This window comes from Mus musculus, chromosome 2, assembly GCF_000001635.26.
Source record: "Mus musculus strain C57BL/6J chromosome 2, GRCm38.p6 C57BL/6J".
NCBI lineage: Eukaryota > Metazoa > Chordata > Mammalia > Rodentia > Muridae > Mus > Mus musculus.
In genome coordinates, this window is record NC_000068.7 from 170872254 (window position 1) to 170897399 (window position 25146).

A 25146-nucleotide genomic window follows, 5' to 3' on the forward strand; every position below is an offset into this window, starting at 1 on the left:
AATGGATGGATGGATGAATAGATGGATGGATGGATGGATGGATGGATGGATGGATGATGGATGAATAGATGGATGGATGGATGGATGGATGGATGATGGATGGATGGATGGATGGGCAGATGGATGGACAGAGAGATGGGTGATCACAGAAAAAAAATCTTTTGTAATCCATATCTGCTATGTGCTCAAGCCACACAGCTGCCCTTCAGCATTTCCTGCTGACAACCCTCCCTGGGCAAGCTGCTGCTGCTGTTTTCTTTTTCTTTCTTTCTTTCTTTCTTTCTTTCTTTCTTTCTTTCTTTCTTTCTTTCTTTCTTCCTTTCTTCCTTTCTTCTTCTTCTTCTTCTTCTTCTTCTTCTTCTTCTTCTTCTTCTTCTTCTTCTTCTTCCTCCTCTTCCTCCCCTCCTCCTCCTCCTCCTCTTCCTCTTTTCTCTTCTTCCTTCTCCTCTTCCTCCTCTTCCTCTTTTTCCTTTCTCTTACTCTCCTCTTTCCCCCTCCTCCTTTTCCTCCTCCTGCTCCACATCCTCCTCCTACTCCTCCTCCTCCTCCTCCTCCTCCTCCTCCTCCTTTTTCTGGAATATACTGCCATCCCCACAACTCTACAACTCCAATTCGTCCTTCCTCACTTGCCATGTCTCTCCTTGGACTGTTTGTTGTTGGTGCACAAAGCTGGCTAGTGGCACTCCTGAGATGAAGGAGCCAGGCTCCTCAATGGGAACCAGACCACACTTGGAATGTCATTGTTTATTAGTAATCGCTACACTTCTGGGAAGCAATGGTGACCAGGAGGGCAGGCATGCCACAGCTGCTTTTCGATCCTGGTGTCTTCTGGATCCTGCATGGGGTCGTCATCTTGTATTGAAAGGTGGGATGTGAGGAAGCAGGGGGCTTCTTTCTTCCTGAGACAGGATCTTATGTAGCCCAGGCTGGATCCAGACTCACTGTGTAGCCAAGGAGGACCTTGAGTTCTGATGCCCTTGTCTCCATGTCCTGATGCTGGGATTGTGACATCGTGCTTGGAGAACAGAACCCAGAGCTCTGTGCACGTGAAGCAAGCAGTCTACCAACTGAGCCTCTTCCAAGCCCCACTGGGTCTTCCTCGTCCCCTGTTTCTCAAGCTGCCAGCAACTGTTCATAGATGTTGGAAAGATGGATCCTGAGTGGCTGGATAAGTAGCCAAGGAAGGGCTGACTCTGCTCAAATTACCTACGCCGATGAAGTTCAAGCTGAAGTTTCAAGGCGTCTCTAAGTGATTAATCTAAAAACCAGAATTTATCAGACAGGTTTGAGAAAAATAGGTCTCACTGTCCCAAATTTAGGCTTAGAGCGCCACCTGCTGGTAGGCCTGGGAATAGAGTTTTATTATTGGTGGCGCAGTGAAGGAAGCATCTGGCTACACTTGTGCTACATTCATGAAAGTGGACTCACTTCATCTTCTCTGCCACTCCCATGATTTCCAGTTTCCCTGTAGAAGAACTCTTCTGTGGTTAGGAGAATACAAAGCGAACACGTGAGCCCTTAGCGTAAAATCTGAGAGAAATCCATGCAAGAGAACCAGTGAACATAGTTTTGTTGGCCCACATATCTGAAGGAGCCTCTCAGAAATGCAGGAGATTTAAATAAATAAATAAATAAATAAATAAATAAGATTTCACAATGGAGAAGATGGCAAAATATTCACAATGTAAAAACTGGTGTCCTGCAAAGATAGCTCTATGGTCAGGCCAGCGAGGTGCCTCGGTGGTTAAGTACATCAGACACTGAGCGGACAACCTGAGTTCCATCCTGAGGACCTAGGTGATGAGAGAGAGAGAGAGAGAGAGAGAGAGAGAGAACGCAATCCCCCAAGTTCTCAGACTTCAGCATGTGTGCAGCAACACGTGTACATGTGAGAAGAGCACACATGAACTAAAGAAATAAAATGTAAAAAAAGAAGTTACTCTCTGTGGGGCACCTAACATACTAGCGTCTTAAATTTCCTTGGTACTAAAACTTTAGGGCCCAGAAGAGCTATCGATGCCTCTGAGATTTGCTATCTACGGAGGACGTAGCGTTCTCCTCTTTTTCCTCCCATCGACACAGTGCCTGTTTACTGAGCCAGCGCCCTGAGGATGGCAGCTATGTGTCTTCCTCCTAGCAGCTTGCAAGCTAATGGAGAGTCGTGAGTGACAATTAGACATTTATCTCAAATCTGATACGTGTAACAGCCACAGGGAATATGTTTATAGTTTTTATAGAAAGCGTTCACACAAAGGGAGGCATAGTTACTGGCTTGAGGGTCTTGTCTCCATCAGGTAGCTGTCGGAAGAAGCCATAGCATTTATGACAAAACTTTAACTCTAGAAGAGGCAGTCATATGGAGGATTAAGGAGAAAAAGTAAACTTTCTCCCCCCCCCTCCTCCTCTTTAAAGATTTATTTATTTATTTCATGTATGTGAGTACACTGTAGCTGTCTTCAGACACACCAGAAGAGGGCACCGGATCCCATTACAGATGTTTGTGAGCCACATGTGGTTGCTGGGAATTGAAGTTAGGACCGCTGGAAGAGCAGTCAGTGCTCTCAAGTGCTGAGCCATCTCTCCAGCCCAAGACAACGTTCTTCCTAGTCAGATTGGTGAATGCAAATGTCCTGAGGCAGAGATGAGTGGGGTATGGAGAAGGGGGTTGGATGACGGGAACCGGTGGTCAAGACTCCTTTGTACACGGTGTGCTGAGGGTGCTGAGCATAGTAGTGTCAGGCCTGAATCCTGTTTTAAGTCTAACATTGCAGAGGATCTGGGGAGGGGGTAGCAGAGGAGGAGCCTGACGGCTTCTCATGTGAGCCGTGGAGTGCCTGGCCTCAGCTCAGGGCACCGTTCTCAGCCCTCTTATCAGTCACGTTCAGAATCTTCAGTCTTGCATCAGAGATTTCCCATTGAGTCAGGATTTCCAGAGCACCCTCACCAGTCTGCCTTGCAGATAAAAATCATTCATTTCAAAATGAAACCAAGGAAAAGCAAGCCCCCGTGTCATTCCTCAGGCAGGAAACCAAAGCATGGTGCCATGTGTGCCTGCTGGAATCTACCATATGGCTGGCCTTATTTCCATCCTCCTGGTGATGACCTCCACAGCTGGAGCTGGCAAGAGCAGCTAGTCCTCCTCCTCCTCCTCCTCCTCCTCCTCCTCCCCCCCCCCCAGTTCATCATCTTCTCTATTGTAAAGAATTAAGGATTGGAAACATCAATCAATTCGTTCTAAGTATCATGGGACTCACAGGTGGAGCAATTGTCAAGGGACCCAGGCTCTGAGGCCCTGGCAGTGTCATCAGATGGTCCTTAGCTCTGAGAGGAGGCCCTTGCCCCAGTGTGAGTCACAGGCCCACGTGCTAAGATCAGAATGCTTTCATGGGGTTGAGCCCAGAGCGTGCAAGTTCATGCCCATTCTCAGGAGGATAGATTCTTGGAGCCAGTGGCTCCGCTGGGGAGTTCACTCGTTTTCTGAGCACATGTGCTACCCTTCCTACACACGTGCTGCTGTTAAGAAAGGTCACGGGGAAAGATGGTAAGCCAGGTGTCAAGGTTTGAATATGCTTGGCCCAGAGAGTGGCACTATTTGGAGGTGTGGCCTTGTTGGAGTAGGTGTGTCACTGTGGGTGTGGGCTTTAAGACCCTACTCCTAGCTGCCTGGAGTCAGTCTTCCACTAGCAGCCTTCAGATGAAGATGTAGAACTCTCAGCTCTGCCTGCCTGGATGCTGCCATGCTCCCCACTTGATGATAATGGACTGAACCTCTGAACCTGTAAGCCAACCCCAATTAAATGTTGTCCTTTATAAGACTTGCCATGGTCATGGTGTCTCTTCACAGCAGTAAAACCCTAACTAACACACCAGTCATCCTGCTCACATCGGCAGGGTCGTGGAGGACATGGAGTGAGTGAGGGGGGACATTATGGATCTGGTGGGACCTTTGTCAAGGTCTCTTGCATTATGAACTTTACCTGAGAGCTGTCTGCAGCCGCCTCTAGTCAGCCATGTGGTGGGCTAGAGTATACCTGAGCCCAAGTGTGTGGACCCCAGGCTGGTACTGGCTTTCTAGCATCCCACGGGAGTGGGTAGACGGCCCTCTAGCTCATCATTTCCTGTCGGAAGCCAAACCCAGCTTTCACACCTCACTGAAGAATTCAGTTTAGCCACGGGCTTTCACTTGGGCCCTGTGGTCATTGTCTGTGAGTTTCCCTTGAAGCTTCTGGAGTTTAAGGAGCTGCTGACAAGGGCCTCACACTTCACTCAAGATGTGGGGTTTTCCTGAACGCCACACCCAGGCGTTCTGCTCCCAGGAGGAAATTGTTACCAAACCAAATAAAGACATGCTGGAATATACACCTACCCAGGTAGTTCTAGCTCCACCCGTGGATACTATGTTTCTATGTTGCAGCTCCGGCATTAGAAAGAGACTAGAACACATGTTCAGGTTGCCTGGGAGGCGAGGAAAGACTGGGAACTTTAACACCCGTCACCACCTCTGCAGGCCAGAAATCTAGCCTGGGTTCAGATGTGAGGCTTGCAAGTGTTCAAGCTTTTGTGTCTCTCTCTCTCTCTCTCTCTCTCTCTCTCTCTCTCTCTCTCTCTCTTTTTAATAATCTGTAAAAAAATTTGCGTGTGTATGTGTGCGGGTGACATATGCAATGGTGAGGTCATGTGTGTGTGCACGTGTGTGTGAAGAGGTCATGTATGTGTGCACATGTGTGTGCATGTGTACATATGTGTGTGCCTGTGTGTGCTTGTGTACATATGTGTGTGTGCCTGTGTGATTTGAATTGATGACATATACGTGAGGAGGTCAGAGGTCAGCTTTTGGGATTTATTCTCTCCTCCACCATGTGGATTCTGAGGACTGACTTCGGATTCTCAGGCTTGGAGGCAGGCACTCACAGAGCCATTTCATTCGGCCCAAGCCCTTGGTTCTCTTTGTAGCTGTTTTAGTTTGGGGCAGAGATTGGGATAACTCTGCAAACTGTGGCAGCTCACAAATCCCCTTGCACGTCTCTTAATCCTCAGTAGAACTGCGTGGGAGAATGAAAGACATCTTTCCTTTCATCATGTAGAAGTGGGAGCTGGGTTTGTGTCAGGTGTTACTCCTGTTTCTTCTCAGGTGGGGAGGCTGGGATGATGTTAGCTGAGGCCTAAGGGCTCAGTCAGTCAGGGCTGTTGTGACAGAGGAACGGAAAGTCAGTTGAAGGGCCAGGAGCCGCAGAGCCACAGGGCACCAACCACCCTTTTCTCTTGGCTCAACAGTCCACACAATATGGTTTTGAAAGTGTGCCTGAAGCATCCATACTTGCTGGCTCTCAGAGCTCCCCCCACCTACTTCCTTGTGTCCAGCCTCTGTGCCACTGTGAACTCCCTTAGTCCTGTAAAATCGCTGCTTGTGCTACCCCTAGCCAGCAGGGGGCAGCAAAACATCTTGGTTTTATAAAATGAAAGGTGCTTGGCTGTCAGGCTGGGCAAACCGGTTTCTCCTGGGCACTTTCCAGCCTGGATCCCGTGTTTCTTAATACAATTTTACAGGGATGTACATGCTCACACACTGTGTGTTCACCGTGGCTGCTACCCTGCTGTTAATATCTACTTAGTTTTACTCTCTGGCCTTGTATAGAGGAAACCTGCCAATCCCTGCATTAACTCTGAGGTGGGCGCAGGGCATCCTTTTTTTCTTTCTCATTAATCAATCAATCAATCAATCAATCAATCAATCAATCAATCAATCAATTAATCGATTAATTGATTAATTAATTAATTCACTTTACATCATAATCGCAGGCCCTCTTCTCCCAGTCTCTCCCTCACATGGCCCCTCACCCCGTTCCCCCCACCCCTTCACCTCAGGGAGGTCCAACCCACCCTGGCACCTCAAGTCACTGCAGGACTAGGTACACCCTCTCCCACTGAGGCCAGACAAGGCAGTCCAATTAGCGGACCAGGATCCACAAGCAGGCAACAGTCAGGGACAGCCCCCACTTCAGTTGTTGGGGGATCTGCGTGAAGACCAAACTGCACATCTGCTACATCTGTGTGGGGTGGAGAAGGCTGGATCCAGCCCTTGTAGGCTCTCTGGTTGGTGGTTAATAGTGTCATGGATTGGTTGGTCTCAAGTTGAGCCAGTAATTGGTTGGCCATTCCTTAGTTTCTGCTCCATCTTTGTCCCTGCACTTCTAGTAGTCAGGACAAATTTTGGGTCCAAGGTTTTGTGGATGGGTTGCTGTCCTTATCCCTCCACTGAGAGTCCTGCCTGGCTACAGGATGCTTCAGGCTTCATATCCCCCACTGCTAGGAGTCTCAGCTAGAGTCCCCCTCATAGACTCCTGGATCCTCCCCCATCCCAAGTGTCTGGCACAATCCTAGAGATGCTTACCTCACCCCCCATTTCCATCCATTCTCCTGGCCCCCTCTCCCAGGTGACCTCTCAAGGGGGGGGGGGCATTCTTGACTTGTTCATTGGGCTGGAAACTGAATTGGAATAGAGGAAATTAAAGTCTTCTAACAGTGACATATGAAGATGTGCAATATTGTCTTATTCTGAGTCAGGTTTGCAAAGAGTGTCTACATCAAAATTTTCCCTAGTCCTGTGTTTTCCACGCCCCCCCCCCACCCGAATTTCATGACACAGGGAGGAACTACAGATGAAAGTTTAAGGAGTTAACACAGCTGTTAAGGACTGACCAGGGCTGAAGGCAAAGGCCAAATGCAAATGATATGTTAATCACGCACTCCCTAGTGATGCGTATTTGCATATCTGTGTGAGTGACCTTAGGAATACAGTCTCCTGTCCTGAACAGGCCACTTTTCTCTGGTAAATTTAATCAACTGTAGTACTAGCCAATTTGATCCTGAGCTTTCTTGAGAGATAACTGTTTGTCCTCTCTAATTTTTTTTTGGAAAAGATGTCACCAGCCCGCTGAAGCTTCACCGGACAGAGACTTTCCCCACCTACCGGTCTGAGCACTGACAGCAACCGCCAAGAGCTGTTAGCACATTTGTGCTGTGTCAGCCACAGCAGGAGGACACAGAGGGACAGCCAGGGAGAGTGCAGATGAAGAAGAGCAGCTTCGCACCCTGCTAATGTGTGTGGCCACGGGAAACGCTGCAGAACAACATATGTATAAATATTTTTCCCTTTCTCTCTCTCTCTTTCTTCCTCTCTCTCTCTCTCTCTCTCTCTCTCTCTCTCTCTCTCTCTCTCTCCCTTCCTTCCTTCCTTTCTTCCTTTCTCCCTTTCTCTCTTTCTCTCTCTTTCTTTTCTTTTTTTTTTTTAAAGATACAGCCCTAACCTCATGGAAACGCACTGGATAATATCAGCCCACCCTGTTTTTATAGCTGGACAGAGGAGTCAGTGTTGCTACCACGGACTGATTTTCTATTGGTGACAAGTGCCCCCTGTGCCTCTCTGAGTCTGTCCCTCTGTGGATTTGTGTGATTTTCCTTGTAAGTGTTTCCGTCGTAAGACAGTCATCATGGACAATAAAATGCCTCTTCAGTATTCGTTAGTTCTTTCTGCACTATCCCTCTGTGACTGGGGCTGGGGTTCTGGCTCAGTCATGAACTCGCATTTGGTTATATTCCCAGTGAATTAAATCAATATTTCCACTCATTCTTCTCAGGGAAGACCCCCTCAGAAGACCCAATGAACATGCGTTCTCCTCAACCCCCTCTGACCCCTCAAAAGCCTTTATTTTGAGTAGACCACTTACGTAAGGCATTTTAGAATAAGCAGCTTCACCATCCGGTCCCCGGGTCCCGGTGCCAGTTTTCTCTGTGCCCCCACTTAGTGTATCTGGAGGGTAAATGCACTGGGAACAGGGTTTTGCGTTGTGTTTCACACAAATCCAGACACAGACACATCTCTTCATTCATTCATTCATCAGATCTGGAGTCTTCTCGTCTCCAGTGCTCTGCTGGACTCTAGGCATGCAGAGGTATAAAGACTCTGGCTTTGTTGCCAAGAACCTCAATTTCTTCCAGACGAGGGCATCAAGGGAATTAAGATACAATTGCAGTACTGAGTGGCACCTGCCCGATGGGCCTCCAGGGGCGACGGCCTTCTAAAGAGAAGGTCACCCCGCTCTTCAGGCTGTGTCACTGGGGAGGTGCCAGATGGCAATTGCATCTCGTGACAATTAGAGGTTATGTTCTCGCCAGGCTGGAAAAGCAAGCTGGGGGCACTCACCTTGCTCGCTGTCATGTCCCCTAATTAAACTTGATCTTCAGGTAAGTGGCGCTTATATGGTATTTCAAAATAAAAGTGAGGTCCAAATTTGACATGGAACAGGGGTATGTTTCACAGTGCCCCTTGTATCTTGAGTTCAAATCATCCTGGATGGTCTTTGCTGAGTTTGACAACTACAATGTTCAGCCCTAGAGCTGAGCCTGGACCCCTGATAGATGCGTGTCAGATGGACAGAGAGAGAGAGAAGGTCAGATTCACATCCTCGGAATGGGGTTCTTTGTATATGGGAGACTTCACCTTGAATGCACACTTCTGCACACCAGCTTCCTCTGAATCCATTATTTTCATGGAAGAAAATACCTAATGAGTTTCAGAATTATATATATATATATATATATATATATATATTGCAGAGGCTCCCACAAAACACTTCAACATCCCATTGCTGTTTGAGCATTTCTAGAAAGGCTCAAAGGGGAGATAGACACACCTTATAACCCCATATCTTCAGCCTAGCTAAAAACCCAAGCCTGCTAAGCTAAATGCACTGCTTGTTCCAGAGCTGAGATTCCAAGGACACCTCGGGTAGGACCTTTCCCAGGAGGGGAGAGATCTCAGGAGAGAGGTCTGAAGTCAGCTAATAATTAATGAATGGATTAGGGCAACTTAATGGCTTGGGTCTGATGGCCTTCCCAGAATGCACCTGCACTCTGTCTGGGTTCTCTGCAGCTTTTTTCCCCCCACGTAATTTTTGCTCTTCCTTCTCCCAGATGGATCCATTTTCGTCTGTAACAATGCAGCTCGCCATGCACACTTAGCACCTTGTATCTTGAGTTCAAATCATCCTGGATGGTCTTTGCTGAGTTTGACAACTACAATGTTCAGCCCTAGAGCTGAGCCTGGACCCCTGATAGATGCGTGTCAGATGGACAGAGAGAGAGAGAAGGTCAGATTCACATCCTCGGAATGGGGTTCTTTGTATATGGGAGACTTCACCTTGAATGCACACTTCTGCACACCAGCTTCCTCTGAATCCATTATTTTCATGGAAGAAAATACCTAATGAGTTTCAGAATTATATATATATATATATATATATATATATATATTGCAGAGGCTCCCACAAAACACTTCAACATCCCATTGCTGTTTGAGCATTTCTAGAAAGGCTCAAAGGGGAGATAGACACACCTTATAACCCCATATCTTCAGCCTAGCTAAAAACCCAAGCCTGCTAAGCTAAATGCACTGCTTGTTCCAGAGCTGAGATTCCAAGGACACCTCGGGTAGGACCTTTCCCAGGAGGGGAGAGATCTCAGGAGAGAGGTCTGAAGTCAGCTAATAATTAATGAATGGATTAGGGCAACTTAATGGCTTGGGTCTGATGGCCTTCCCAGAATGCACCTGCACTCTGTCTGGGTTCTCTGCAGCTTTTTTCCCCCCACGTAATTTTTGCTCTTCCTTCTCCCAGATGGATCCATTTTCGTCTGTAACAATGCAGCTCGCCATGCACACTTAGCACCCCTCCCCGCCCTGCTCCATTTCCTTTCCGGCTCTACCTGGCTTTTCTTTTCTTTTCCTTTGCTTTTGCAGTCTCATAAGCGACTCTCCCAGGTTCCCTCGGCCTTGGCAGACAATGAGGAGCTTGAGGAGCAGATAAAGGAAAGGCAACGAAAGAAATAATTATAATTTTAATGAAGTCGAAATTGCCAAAGCGAGTCTTGAGCTAATGATGTGCAGAGAAGTGCTACTGAACGGAGGTAGCTGCAAGCAAGGTCTCATTGGAGATCTTCAGGGAAAGGGCCGTCGATAAGAAAGAGACTTAGACACACTGGCCCTGGCTCCTGTTGGAGACATTTATTTGTTCTGTGTCGTGTCGTTGACTTCCTCCTGTAGCTCTGTGAAGTTTAGTTAGCTTCTCCCCTTTCTCCATGGGCAGTCTCAAACACTATGAAGAAACTTAACCTCTACAGCCATGAACACAGACTTGCTAGGTGGGAGACTTGCATTAGGACCCCTGACACCAAATTCCCAAGTTTGGAATGTAAGCTTCCCCAAGACAGGCAACCTGGGGGCAGAGACAACTTCTAGAAAGAATTAGAATATGGGTATTTTGGACTTTGTGTATTGCCTCCCTGTTTGAAAAAAATAAAGCTTTATTCATAAGTACAAGGGGCAGGGTATTTAACCACATTGTAGCTGCCAGCCTCTGCTTCACTATGGATAATAAGAGCCCTATATATTATCTGTTATTAGATGTTCAGGCCATACCAGGAGACACTTGGCATGCTGCTATCTGCCCTATAGCCATTGGGATATTGGTTTGAACTAAGTTTTGGCTTTGTAAATCTTCCCCTCCAGGGTGAACATACAAGTGCAGATACGGGCAGAGGGCAACACTAGTCTTAGTAATAATTAAAATTATGTTCAAAGGCACACGCCAGTGCTGCCAAGAACCTGCAATCTGGTGACTAGACTCTGAGATGCTTCTTTGACTCAGTTGGGGTTTTAATTGTACCATGGAATAAGTGGTATTGGGGTTATTTGAGAGAGGACTAGAGGACAGGCAGGTAAGCCACGTGCTTTCCTTTGCACGCTTAGCCCATTGTTGCAAAGACCATTTATCCAGCTGAAAGCAGAAGCACACAGAAAACGTGGAAGGACCAGAGGGGATGGCTTGCATTTCTGGAATTCAATCATGTAATTCTGGAATGCAAGTGTTCGGCTCACCTATGGGCATGGTGGCCTACACTTTACTGTACACATTGTGCTTCTCAATTCAGAAGCCGAATTCATAAGTTCAAAATATTTCATCCAATTGTTTAGGAAATAAGAAGAAACACTAAAGATAACATGCATCTATATGAAGGGATAGTCTTCTATTTCGGAAAACAATATCTTATCTTTGAGAGAGGAGACACAGTGTGTGTGTGTATTTGTGTGTGTGTTTGTGTGTAAGAGACAGAGAGTAGTATTGTATGACTGTGTGTGAGTGTGTGTCTGTGTGTGATATGAGTGTGGTTCATGGGCTCACATGGCAAGGCTGGGACAGGGTGTTATCATCGTGACTTTATTGCATTGAGACAGGGTCTTTCACCAACAGAAGCTCTTAGAAGCCACCTCAGGGCAGGGTCATAGGAACACACAGCCACGCCTTGCTCTTTCTTCGATGAGAAACCCAGCACCTTGCATGTGTGTGCTAGGGATTCAAACTCAGGTCTTCACATTTGTAGAATCCGCACTTCTACCAACAGAACCATCCCAACCCTGACCCCCAGCCCCAAGGTTCCAACTCAGCAGAGACTCCTCTTCCCTTGGTGCCAGAACACGTGTTTAGAGTCTCATCAAGTCCTCGCATTTATTTCCGTTCCCTAATGAGGTGGTGGATCCTGTAGGTTGAATTTCAGGTGGAGGTATGGTAGTTAATGCTGGCTCATTTCAATGCAAGCTCCTTGAACCAATCTGATTTGGCCCAGCTGGCCCAGGACAGCCTGGTGACCAGTTGGCTAAATCTATGAGAAAGTAAGGCGGTAGTGGTCACACTGTCTCTGACTGTTGGTAAAACATTCATTCCATGGATGGTGGTGGAGCCCAAATCTGCACTTCGAATAGCCATCTCCAGATAATCTCAACGCACTTAGTAAATGCTAGCAAGTCCTCCACTAAGGAGCCCACTAAATCTGAGATGGAGAGTGCCAGTCAACTTCACATTGCACTTAGAACTGGGGGCAGCCAGCTAGGTGTGGCCACTCAAGATGCTCACGGGGAATCAGCTGGAGTTTGAAGACTCAAGAGGGAACCCCACCCCGATTCATCACTGAGAAATCCAGCACTCAGCTACCAAGATGTCTGTGTGTGACATTGCACACACAGGCAGGGAGGAGGGTGTGTTGTGACTACAGCTCTCCAAGTGTCACCTGCCTGGCATTTCCAGTACCTCAGCAGTGTTTGCTTTGTTGCTATAACAACTAATAAGGAGACTCGGTTTGACTTTCTTTGTTGCTCTGAGATACCTGAGAGCAAAGCTGCCAGGACTGCTCTTTTCTGAAGGAGAAGGCCTCGGAGAAGCTCTGACTGAAAGCACAGCCCAGCTGGGAAAGGCAGGCCTGGGAAGGAGGAGAGACTCCAGCTGCTGCAACTGAAGGCAGTGAGCCACCCACCAACCTTCAAACCTGCTTCCCTCCACCCCCACCCCTACTGAACACAGCAGCCAGCTTTGCTTGCCTGTGGCTCTTGGTGGTGCCTCCTTCCTTCCCTTCCCAAAAGCAGGCTCAGCTCCACAGGTAGTGCAGGGTGTTTTTGTTCCACATCCTGCCAAGCCTTCATGACTCTTGCCTGCAGTTAGTTCTATGGCACGTCTTATATTTGCATGCTCACATCGGAAAGCCTAAAGGGCCAAGGACTTGGTTGCATCACCCGTAGGTTATTCATTTTCTCAGTACTTACCCTCCAGCCCTGCAGGGGCATGAATAAGAGATGGAGGTTGTACAGTCCAAGCTCCGACGGCAGGAAAGGAGAAAGGTCAAGTGAAGAGCGGATCTTGGAGAGATTTCTAGGAGCCACAGAGATCCAAGACATACTTTATTTACCAGCACACAGGTGGCTCGGCGAACAGCCTCCAGCAGGTACCTATTGACATATATTGGCCATACTCAGGCAGGTTCAGGGACACGTGCAGACCACCACTCAGGGCACACAATGGGTAGACACACAGGCATAAAACACACACACACACACACACACACACACACACACACACACAAGAGAGAGAGAGGCTAATCCCTTGACCTTAAAGACACATTTGTACAGAATCACACAAAACTGCATTCTGCCCAAATAGCTATACAATGATTTATATAGTCATCACAGTTTACTTTTGGGGACCCTGGATGGTCAGCCTCAGCCATTTGGTATAACATAGCCTTTTAGATCCCCAGTGCCTGATAGCCATATCAGCACCATGTTGTTTAAATAGAAGCTTGCCCCTATGGCCTTCTGTTCTCAACAGAGGTCCCTATAGGAAAGAGGTGTAAACTCTGATCCTAGGCCAGGCAGCATTCTGCTTTTCTAAATAAAGTTTTATTGGCACACAGTCACGCTTGCTTGTTTAGACAATGTGCATGGAGAGCTACAGAAGGATTCCTCTGTACTCTAGACTGTGGTTCCCACAGTCCTCGTCTAATGAGCTGGTTGGTGTTCAAGCCCCGCTGGCTACTTGGGCTTCAGACTGTGGCAGTGCATCATTGCATTACTTGATAAATTAAGGTCCTCGCCGGAGTCAGAAAGTTGGCTCGTTCTTGAGCAGGCATGAACTGTAGAGGCTCCAGTTCTTCTCTTTGCTTAGAAAAGTCTTATCTCCATCATTCTGAGCGCTCTGAAAGTGGCCTACAGGCCTGTTGAGAATCCACTCCAGACCAGCACGGCTTGATGTCCGTGAGTGTACAATGCTGACACGCATACCTTGGTGGTAACTGTTGGCATCAGGACCTCCCAAACCTATGACATCACATAGGTGACAGTGCTACCTACAGACCTGTTTCCAAGGCAACAGGCACCATAGTCCCAGAATCCAATTGGCTCACCTCCCACCTTTACCTGCATTACGTCACTTTCCATATAAATAAGGAGAACGCCTCTCTCTCTCTCTCCTCCCCCTCCTCTCTTTCTGCCACCACCTTGTCTCTCCCAATAAAACCTCTTCCACATGGAACTGTCTTGGCCTAGTGTGCTGTTGAGAGGTGACCCACCATTTTAACACACCAGTAACCAACAGACAATCAGACCTGATACTAGAAACCCAGCTAACTACCCAGGACTAGTGATGGATTGTAAAGGGGAGTCCACAGCCACCACTTTACTAAAACAACATAATCCCTAACTATACTCTAAATATTTGAACTTACACCCACAGGTAAGAATATTCCTCACCTCTCATTATGGAAACTTTTTTTTTCTGCAACAGATAGAGAGACTATTACAGAAAAAAAACCACAACCAATCAAAGTGCAGAATTGTGGAGCTCAGTCACAATGCATATGTCTAGAAAACACTACTGCAACTAAGGCTTGGGGAATGACGTTGCAGAGGAAGCGGGGCAAAGACTGTAATAGCTAGAGGCTTGGGGAGTTTGCTATGAGACTGTGTCTCCTAGTAATGTCAGAACTATACCATAAAGTTTCACCACCATGGTCTGTTAAACATGAGCTGGACATGGACAACAACAGGGAGGCCAAAGCAAATAGGGAGAGTCCATGGGGCCGCAACCCTAGACAAAGAACCATGGATAACTAAGAAATACTGAGATTAGGAGAAATGGTCTTGCCCAGGATAGAACACAGGATCTGGTTATCCAAAACCAATGGTCAGCCCTCAAAGCATATACGTGTGTGTGTGTGTGTGTGTGTGTGTGTGTGTGACATACATACTGAGCAGGGTATATTTATGTATTTAGGCATGTATGTATGTATATAACAACAATTAATGAAAAAAAAGATGCTATCACTTTGAAAGAGAACAAGGAGAAGCAATATGGTAGGGCTTAGAGGGAGAAAAGAAGAAGGGGGAAATGGTGTAATTATCTCAAAAGTAAAAGAAATTAAAAAGTACGCAACCCAAAGAATTTAACTGGCGATGAAAAGGACGTTAGATCAAACACAGAGTTGGCTAACACAGGCAGCTCAAGACACATCTGCATCTCCATCTGCAATGCCCTAAGTCTCCACCATCATGGATGGCACTTTAGTCAATCAGCCTGGCGGATCTCCAACACAAGAGTGGATTTTCCAGGCCACTTTGGGTTACACTGCCCAAGTTTACCTTAAGCCTAGCCTGTGCTGGGTCTCATGATTCCTGAACCAGTCCTAGTACAGACTGTTTCCTTAAGGGTAAAGCAGATTGCAGAGAGCAAAGAGGTTGTTTCTTTCATTTTCTCAATCATGTGTGTGCTCTTGTGCGGGCATTCAACCTGGGACCGGTGGTCACTTTTTAATACTTTCTGCCCAAGTTATTAATTGACTTCAGCTGATGACAGAAAACAGAAGATGGCTCCTCAGGCCAGCTAAAGTGGTTACATAGAGCTCAATAAAGCACTTATTTTCTTCATCCTTGGACTTCTTTGAGAACTGTAAGAAGCAAGCAGAAGAAGAGGAGCATTTGGTTATCAAAGGGAGCCAGCCACCGAATTCACTCTTCTTTAGCTGCCATGCAAATTTCCAGCCAGAGGAGAGAAGAAGAAAGCTTTGAAGATAAGAATCACGGGGCTCCCACAGGAGGCTTCAGTGGGGCTTCTGATGATTCTGTGGTTTAGTCTAAGGAAGAAAAGCTTCGGGAACAATAGGAGAGACCTTGCTGGCCTTCAGGCTTGAAAGCTAAGGTCTAATTCTGGCCCTCTCTTGCTAGGAGGAAGTACAGGTTAGGAGCCAGCAGGTTAGTCAGGGACGGGGCTGTGTTTCTCCTGATGCCAGATGTCCCTTAAGGTTTCCGGTGTGTGTGTGTGTGTGTGTGTGTGTGTGTGTGTGTGTTATGTTGAGTCAAATTGAGGCAGTATAGCAAGACAGAGAAATGGACACTAGGGGAAATAGGAGACCCTCACTCTAGAGTCTAGCTGAAACCTCTCTTGCCAGCTAACAAACAAGAATTCGTGCAAACAAGAAAGCTGTCTGCTTTCTCTCTTCCGGGTTGCACCCCAACTTCCTGCCCCGCCTCCTCCTGTGCCCCGCCCCCAGACCCTCCCCTCCACATCATTCACTTAACCCTCAACGCTAAACCTGTGTTTAAAAGGTCTTTAAGGAACAAGGCTCTTCTGAGGAGCCTCCCTGTGCTCCCCGGTTGGTGTGCTTCCTGCTTTCTCTTAGAACACTTCTGTTTTTAACGAACCTGGACTCCACTTCTTACTGCCTCATCTCGGAATTCTTTTCCGCATCAAAGTCAGGGATCTGGTTTTTGCCGAGCTGATGGGTCGCTGAACGGTTAACACATCTCCTCAGACTGTTGTATGTGTGCCTCTGTCCCGGCTACTGCTTCTGACTAACCCAGTCTTTGCTTTGTGGACCCGGAGCCTCACCGTGCATGAACTACGTGGGACCTGAGCACAGGACGCTCAGCTCTGGTTGGCGAGTCACTTACACCAACTTGCCTGGTTGGGACTGTTGTTGAATCAATAGCTTTTATAGTTAGAGATCGCTGAGGGCAGCGTCTTTGACCTCAGACAGTTTTTAGGGGCTGCAGTGTAAGTTGCCCTAGATGTCCACACACCTGAGGACTGTCCCCAGCCAGTGCTGGAAGAAGCAGAGGCTTTCACTGGGAGCTCACTGCGCGCTTCCTTCTGCCCACGCTGTGGGAAAGGTCTACTAGAGGCAGGGAGAGAATATTCTAGTAAGAGGTTCTCTTGGGGTAGGTAAGCTAGGGTTAAGGAGAAGGGTGGAGTGTCAGAGGCAGCTTAAAACTTTCGAATGCTAACGTTCCAGCATGCTTGAACCACTCTTGCTGCTCAGCACAGAAGCGAACAAGAAGAACAGCGGAGACTGCAGACTGACCAGCAAGCTAAAGGCTAAACGGAGGACAGACAGTCCCTTCCTGAGCTGAGGCTAAAGAAGGGTAAGCCGTCCATCATAAATATGGCCAGCCCGCTCCTTTGTCAAACAGCCATCCTGAGTTCGAGGCTACACAAAATGATATTTAGCTGGCCCTAAATGACAATAAACAGTAATAAAATATGGTTGGTTATTTCTTGCTCAATTGGCCCGGAAGGAGAAACATGGTTGCCCTGACCAAGGTTTTACATTATGCTGGCAGAACACATCTCACACACACTCGGCAGTGGACCAAGAATGGAGCCCTTGCCCTTCTTTTGTTTTTCCTTTCCAGTGTCCTCACCCTAGAAGGTGTAACTTTCTAATTCTTCCATGATTAAAATCTCCTCCTTTGCCCTTCCTCTGGGAAGGAGCTTTGGGGATGGGCTCCTAACTTTGGGTGGCCTCACCTGAAGACCCAGGCCAGTCTTCCACTTTTGGCAACAGTTCTAGTGTGTGGGTGGGCTCACAGGTGTGTGGAAAGGAAAGGTAGCTAGGACCCGTCGGAAGGCTAGTCCAGGGAGAGAGACACCTGAGGGGAAGGTGTTGTCCAGTTAGGGAAGTCATTCCCTTGGAACGGGGGGCCCAAGAGTCCCTGAATTTTCATGGCTTTTCTTTAGCATTTCTGAGTTCCCATTTAGATATGTAGAATTTCACATTTTTTTTTAAATCAGAAAAAGACATAAAGAAAATAGTGTGCAGTTGGAATTCCTTGGAGAGCTAAGGACAAGAAAAAATATGTCTAAGGGCAAAATTATCAGGAGGCCCTGCATTCAAACCTATCAGGCTAAACTGAGTTTCGAGCAAGACCGTTGATTATATAGATTGTCCACTGGCCATTAATGTTATTCTGAGAGAGAGTGTGTGTGTGTGTGTGTGTGTGTGTGTGTGTGTGTGTGTGGGGTGATATGGCATCCAGGACCCCCATGACTCCTGAGGCTGGGATACAGGGGGATTTTTCTTCAATTTCTTTTGCTCTTTTTACCAGTTCATATTTTTGCTCCCCACCCCCACCTCCACTAATCTACTCTGAGACTTTCCAGTGCTGGTGCCCGAATTTGTCATCTTTAGTTGACAGCGTGGGAAGTTTTATCATAGAGCTGACAGTCCGGTAAATGCTTTTGTCTGGATTTTATGAATAAATGGAGGGACGAGATGAAGCTTACTGTGGCTCTCCGGAAGCACACAACACCCCACGACCTTGGTCCCTTTGTGAAGGTCCCTTCAATCGGGTTTTGTTTTTTATTCATCACCCTTCGTACAGAAACTCAAACTAATATGAAATTGCTTTTGTGCTGTGACATTATTTGATATGTAATCTCTAATATCTGTCAAAACCAGCAAGATATATTCAGGTGGTAAAGGCAGATTGGAGCCAACACTTAAGCAGTGACAAACAACTACGACTGACAAGTGGCTGAGAGAGAGAGAGAGAGAGAGAGAGAGAACTTCAAGGGGAATATATAACACTTTCCTTGGGGTGAGAGGTCATTCCCTGGAAGGTTCATACCGTGGACCATGCAGCCATGTAGATAGACTATGGCTTGTGCAGTCATAGTGGGCCATGCAGCCACAAAGTATGGCCCAGGTAGTCATAGGCTCTGGGCTATGCAACTGGAGTCTCTGGGTTATGGGCTATACTGTGGCTGTGTAGTCACAGGCTCTGAGCTATACTGTGGTCTATGCAGTCCCAGGCTCTGGGCTATGCAGTCCCAGGCTCTGGACTATGCAGGCACAGGCTCTGGGCTATGCAGTCCCAGGCTCTGGGCTATGCAGGCACAGGCTCTGGGCTATGCAGGCACAGGCTCTGGGCTACGCAGGCACAGGCTTTGATCTGGTCAGAGGTGTCTGCTTCATTCTTATCCTCTGCTACTTATGATCACATCACTCTCGATGGGAATCAAGCATTTGTGTCTCTGTGTTTCCTCCTTTAAAATCTATAAAGCCAGTTCATAGCCGTGCAGACATGAGCACCACATGGCATGTGTCTCTGTCATGAGCCTTTCACAGTTTAGGTCTCAGGGAAGCCTGTCCATCTTGAAGCAGTGGGTGGGGAAGGGGTGGGTATAAGGAAGTGCCCTCTCTCCTCCTGCCCTGAGGGTCACAGCAGAGGTTCCTGCGGTGAAAGAACAGGAAAGCAAGAGAAAAGCAAATCCTTGTAAGCACATGTACTTCCCAAGGATTACGTGAGAAGGAAGTGAAGACCCTAAAGAGTCAAGCACATCTGTGTCATTTTATGACAGTCATGCAGAAGTATGATAGGAATCAGCTGGGTCTACCCAAGGACGATAAGCTAGCCTGGGGAGGAAGAAGGCCTGTGTGCTCGGCCTCTTCTTGGTGTCCACGAATGGTTTCAGACTGTGAAGCACAGGAGGAGACTTGTCGAGGAGGAAGGATGAAGGCCAGGAGTGACCGTGTCACTTGTCTCATTGCTGTGACAAACACCGGAGAAAAACAGCATCAGGACGGAAGGTTCACTTTGGCTCGTGGTTCTCTCGTAAAGCCCATCATAGCAGGAGCCTGAGGCAGCTGGTCTCAAGGCAGCCATAGCCCAGATACATTTGAATTCTGATGCTCAGGTCAGTGTCTTCCAGGACCAAAGCCCACAGAATGGCACTGGGCACAGCTAGGGCAAGTGTGCTTTCTCCACTTAACCCAATACAAAAGAATCTCACAGACACGGCCAAGTTTCTCTATAAATCTCATCAGGTTGAAATTCAAGGAAGACCACCTGGCACAGTGACCGACCCTTTTCTGCTATTTGCTCAGATGCCAAAGGTGCCAAATTTGGGGGATATTTTGAGGTCATGACCTATCAGTAGTTTTCAAGGTTGGCTTATAGAGGCAAGGGTTCTGTACTTCTTAAAATATTCATCAAAGTTGTCTGTGACATGAAATTTGAATGGTAGGTGTACTGGCTGGTATTGTGTCAACTTGACACAGCTGGAGTTATCACAGAGAAAGGAGCTTCAGTTGAGGAAATGCCTCCATGAGATCCAGCTGTAAAGCATTTTCTCAATTAGTGATCAAGGGGGAAAGGCCCCTTGTGGGTGGGACCATCTCTGGGTTGGTAGTCTTGGGTTCTATAAGAAAGCAAGCTGAGCAAGCCAGGGGAAGAAAGCCAGTAAGGAACATCCCTCCAAGGCCTCTGCATCAGTTCCTGCTTCCTGCCCTGCTTGAGTTCCAGTCCTGACTTCCTTGGTGATGAACAGCAGTATGGAAGTGTAAGCCGAATAAACCCTTTCCTCCCCAACTTGCTTCTTGGTCGTGATGTTTGTGCAGGAGTAGAAACCCTGACTAAGACATTAAGAGATTCTAAACCAAGCAGAGTAAATGTAAACGATGACATTCTCTAACCACACCAGGGGTTAACCTTTCAACAATCAGCTTTAATTGGCATAATCACCATATTATTTGAGTGTGGTTTTGTGAGATTTGGCAAATGTACAAGCACGTAATCATCTGTACAACAAAGACATCAGGATCTAGAACACTCCATTGCCTCAAGGATTCCCTCCTGACTCTTGGTCATCATCTCCTCCCACCCTTTGTCTGCTGAAAAATCATTCACTGGCTTGCTCCCCCTCCTAGTTTTGTCTAGTTTAGACTGTCATATAATTTGGATCATGAAATATTCAGTGATTTTTTAAAAATGTGGGTGGGATGAAATAATTGGGTTGTAATAATAATCACCTTGTTTATTATGATGGAAGAAGACAGAAAGTACCAGAGTGAACAGCACTTAATGCAGACGAGGTTGCTTTGTGACATTTTGGTCCTAGGTGACTGTGTGTGTTTCTGAAAGTGTCCTGTATTTGCTATAATATGCCACATTTTTTTGGAAAAGGACCACAATGCTGATATTGAGGGTATCAATTGATTTTCTTATTTCTGTGACCTCATATCTGAAAAGAAGCCACTTAAGGGGAGAGGCTCATTCTGGCTTGTAGTGTTTTGGGATCTACTGAAGGGGTAAGGCATTGCAGCAGACTAACCTACAGTGGTGTAGGAGGCAGCCAAGTCCTCTTTCCTACTCAAGTTCTGGGTGAAAATGTTGGATATTCACAACACTCAGGTGGCACGGAAGGCTTTTCCTGCAGTGGATTCCTTTTGTAAACTTTGTAAACTCTCAAGGCAGGAAAGTGGCCAGGCCCTCCACTGAGAAGCTCCAGCAGCCAGGCCCCTCCCCCAGACCTCCATTACTGTCACAAGAGCATTTCCAGCCTCTGTAAAGGTCACAAAGGTCATCTCCAGCCCCCCAACAGGACCATTCCCCAGATTATGCTAATTTTAGGTGACAAGTCTGATCAAAGAAACTCACCGAGCACAAAAAGACACCCATCTCTGAACAGGAAACCCCACCAATCCCTGAACTCCCACAAGTTCAGGACTTGAAATTCTACCAATCCTCACCCTGTGTCTTAGTCAGGGTTTCTACTCCTGCACAAACATCACGACCAAGAAGCAAGTTGGGGAGGAAAGGGTTTATTCAGCTTACACTTCCCACATTGCTGTTCATCACCAAAGAATGTCCAGACTGGAACTCAAGCAGGTCAGGAAGCAGGAGCTGATGCAGAGGCCATGGAGGGATGTTCCTTACTGGCTTTCTTCCCCTGGCTTGCTCAGCTTGCTTTCTTATAGAACCCAACACCACCAGTCCAGGAATGGCACCACCCACAAGGGAATCCCCCACCCTTGATCACTAATTGAGAAAATGCCTTACAGCTGGCTCTCATAGAGGCATTTCCTCAAGGGAGGCTCCTTTCTCTGTGATAACTCCAGCTTGTGTCAAGTTGACACACAAACCCAGCCAGTACACCCTGGAAATCTCCACTCTAGAAAGCTCTTCCTCCAAGAACCCCTACATAAGCACTGCCTTTTGTCCAAGTCACTGCCATCTTCTCCTTCCTGAGAGCATGGGTAGCCATTCCTGGATTTGTCTCTCCATACCCTAGACCCTCCAATAAATCTCTTTCCTGGGATTTGCTGCCTGGTGTGACTCAAAAGAAGACAAGAAGCAATGAAGAGAAGAAGGGAAGAGAAGGAGTGGGGCTGAGGCTCCTTTGCTCCTCAGCTCAGCTGGGGATCCCTCCCTCGGGAGCTGCAACGCCTCTGCTGAGGAGGCTTCCTCTCAGAGCTGTGTGGTTCCTAGGATCCCATGTCTTATGATGCCCTTCTATTTGGACACTGTCCCTCCTCACAGCTCTGTGGTTCCTGGGCTTCTGAGTCCCAGGACACCTTCCCATTGAAGCAGGAAGGCCAACAGAAGGGATCAGGGAGTGGGCATAAAACATAGCCAGACTGTCAAATCTCAAGTCCCACATCCTTTCTTAGAGACCTACTTCCTCTACCTCCTGGAGCTTCCAGAGCCTCCCTAAACAGCTCATCTGCTGGGGTCCCCATGTTCAAGCATAGGAACCTATAGGAGACATCTCATATTCATACTCTGTAGTTTTAGAACAGTCTTGAGCGTGATCTTAGACAGTTGGCAAGGCACACTCAACACACTCAGCAGTTGGGAAGCACGCTCAATAACCCTTCCTCAGTCCACTTACATGGAATGCCACCAGTCACAGGAGGCTGAAAGCTACAGGCAGGATGTGAAGGTACCCAACCAATGTAGCCAAGAGAGTGGGCTTTGACATCACACCCCAGATCCTAGTCCTTGTCCAACTACTCAAGGATTCTTGGTCTTAACCTGGCTCCTGACCTTTCTGATGTCCAAGTTTTTACTTCATGCAGTACTAATCATGCAGTGTGATGCCAGCTTCATAGATTCACAGGAAATCAGGGTTCCTCCACTCAGCCTGGACCGGTGCTTTGAGCTGGCTTGTCCCTGCCATAATGGCTTTCCTGTGTGGTGTAGGATGTTAGTAGACTCTGGTCTTTTTGCTTTCCAGATGATAGTGACCTTTCCTCCTATTGTGACAACTAGAAGTATCTCCAGTCATTGTTAGATGGCGTGCGTGCGCACACACAGTGTGTGTGTGTGTGTGTGTGTGTGTGTGTGTGTAGGAGCATGCATAAAATAAAAAGTCCCTACCCATAAATGACATCCTCCTCCCTCAGCTGTATAATGAAGATCATTTGCATACAGAGGCACGATCTACTGAGGGAAGGGCTGAGTAGCATCAGTCGGAGCAGCAGAAAGGCCTCAGTCTGTGGGGTCCAACATCCTCAGGGTGAACTAGGGGAGCAGACTTGAATCTTAGAACAAAGCTTGTGTCCCACAGCCGGGCAACCTGCCATTGTCTCTGTGCTGCGCTCCGTCTCCTGCAATGGGTTATGCAAACAGTCTGTCCTGTTTGCTAATTTAGAAAACAAGAATAGCAGCCAGCCTTCTCTTTCAGAGTTTTTGCAAAGATGGTAGTGTAACCCACGTGGAGTGTTGAAGACAGTGCCTCGGGCAGTTATCACCTAGGAACTGTGAGTCTTGGTTCGCAACAAGAATACTGATTTAAATAGACAAGGAGCCAATACTGTCTGGCTCTAAGCCTCACTGGGACCAGCCCATAAAAATCCCATAAAACACTCAGTCCACAGAACCTAACAGAGTGGTGACTGACTGTGTAGTTTGAGTTCACTAGTGGCATAGTCCATAGTTGGCATGTGATAAACATTGGCACTTGGTGCCTTTGTATGGTGTGTGTGTGTGTGTGTGTGTGTGTGTGTGTGCATGAGCTGTGCATACGGGATCAGGAACAAGTTTGGGTGTTGTTTCTCAGGTGTTGTCTACCTTATTTTGAGACAAAGTCTCTCATTGTTCTGGAATTCACCAAGCAGACTAACTTGGCTAGTTTTGTTAGCAAGCCCCAAGGATCCTCCTGGCTCAAGCACCCAACATGCCCAGCTGTTTTGGGTTTGCTTTTTTTGTAAACATGGGTTCATATGTTCTAAGGGGTCCTCAAGCTCGAAAGCACAAGCACTTCACAGACCGAAATATCTCTCCAAGCCCCGACAACTCTCTTTTATTACCAACAATATTTCTCAGTAGTAAGAGTTCAAGCCAAGCTGATCACACACTGTGAGAAAAGTCTGTGATCTGGGCTTCAGGTCACCAGGTCAGCCCAGCACTAAGAGGCCTGCTCGGCCTGGGGTAGAACTCACACAAAGCTTTCTGTTGAGAGATACATACTTTAGGTCATATTTAGCCAGCAGATAAAATTTAGCCCAGACAAAGGCGAGGTGAACCACACACCTTTTATTGACCTAGAAAACAGGGCCTTGGAGTCTTGTGCTAGATAATAAGTGGTTTATATAAATAAACCTAGCCTGCAGAAGTAGGCACTGTGGATAGGTGTCATGATGTCAGGGCTTTGTTTCAGTTACAGATGACAGAATGGCTCAAATGATCTAAACAGGCTAACTTGAGCTTCTCAGTCTTCTCCTAGATTGAAAATTACCTGAACTTAAGTAGAACTGTGGTAATTTCATTCCTACATTGGGACCAGAGATTCATTTTGTCTTGTAGAACTTATGGCTGTGGAAGCAGACAATGATTGCCTACATTAACTTCATTTTCTCCTTTTAGAAATAACTCCAATTTTGTCTGGGGGAAGTAATGGTTATATTTGAAAATAGTTGGCTAGATTCTCTGAAGTGTGATGGACACAGTAATGGCCAAGGATGTGTGCAGAAGGCCCCTCGGAAAGCAAGCTTCTAGAGGCAAGGACATCTATCTTTTATCTCTGTTACAGTTTCCTTCATCTTCCTTAGGAGGTAGATGGAATGTCTGGAAATGGTGAGGCCCCTTGATGAGGCAAAAAGATGCTTGGTAGGCATGCCAGAGAAGAAGTAAGAAGGACCTTGGGTCCTTCGAGACTTCCCATGAGTAGCTATGCCAATATGCATGCCGATGTATGAAATTAGTGTGTGTGTGTGTGTGTGTGTGTGTGTGTGTGTGTGTTACTCTTGCTCTTGGGTGATGGTTCTGCAAGCCTGAAGATGAAACTTGAGATCCCAGAACACATGTAAATGTTGGGTAGATATGGTGGCCCGCTTGTAATCCCAGCCAATCCATGAGCATGGGAGATCTTTCCATCTTTTTATATCTTCCTCAGTTTCTCTCTTGAGCAACTTGAAGTCATTGTCACCCAGACTTTTCACTTGGTTGGTTAGAGTCACACTAAGATATTTTATATTAATTGTGGCTATTATGAAGGGTGTTGCTTCCCTAATTTCCCTCTCAGCCTGTTTATCCCGTGTATAAAGGAGGGCTACTGATTTCTTGGAGTTAATTTTATGTCCAGCCACTTTGCTTGGGCTGTTTGTCAGCTGTAGGTGTTTTCTGGTAGACTTTTTGGGTTGCTTATGTAGATACTATAATATTTTCTGCAAATAGTGACACTTGAACGTCTTCATTTCCAACTTGTA

The 25146-nt window shown here is 47.0% G+C and overlaps 1 protein-coding gene across 2 annotated transcripts in view; it reads left to right on the forward strand.

The window, feature by feature from the left end:
• Nucleotides 1–7522, forward strand: part of Dok5 (docking protein 5) — a 147969-nt gene extending 140447 nt beyond the window's left edge. For both annotated transcript variants that reach the window (NM_029761.4, NM_001163686.1), the window contains exon 8: nt 6921–7522. In NM_029761.4, the coding sequence (NP_084037.3) occupies nt 6921–6985 (65 nt within the window). In that variant the 3' untranslated portion in view covers nt 6986–7522. The remainder of the gene's footprint in view (nt 1–6920) is intronic.
• Nucleotides 7523–25146: the final 17624 nt, after the last annotated feature.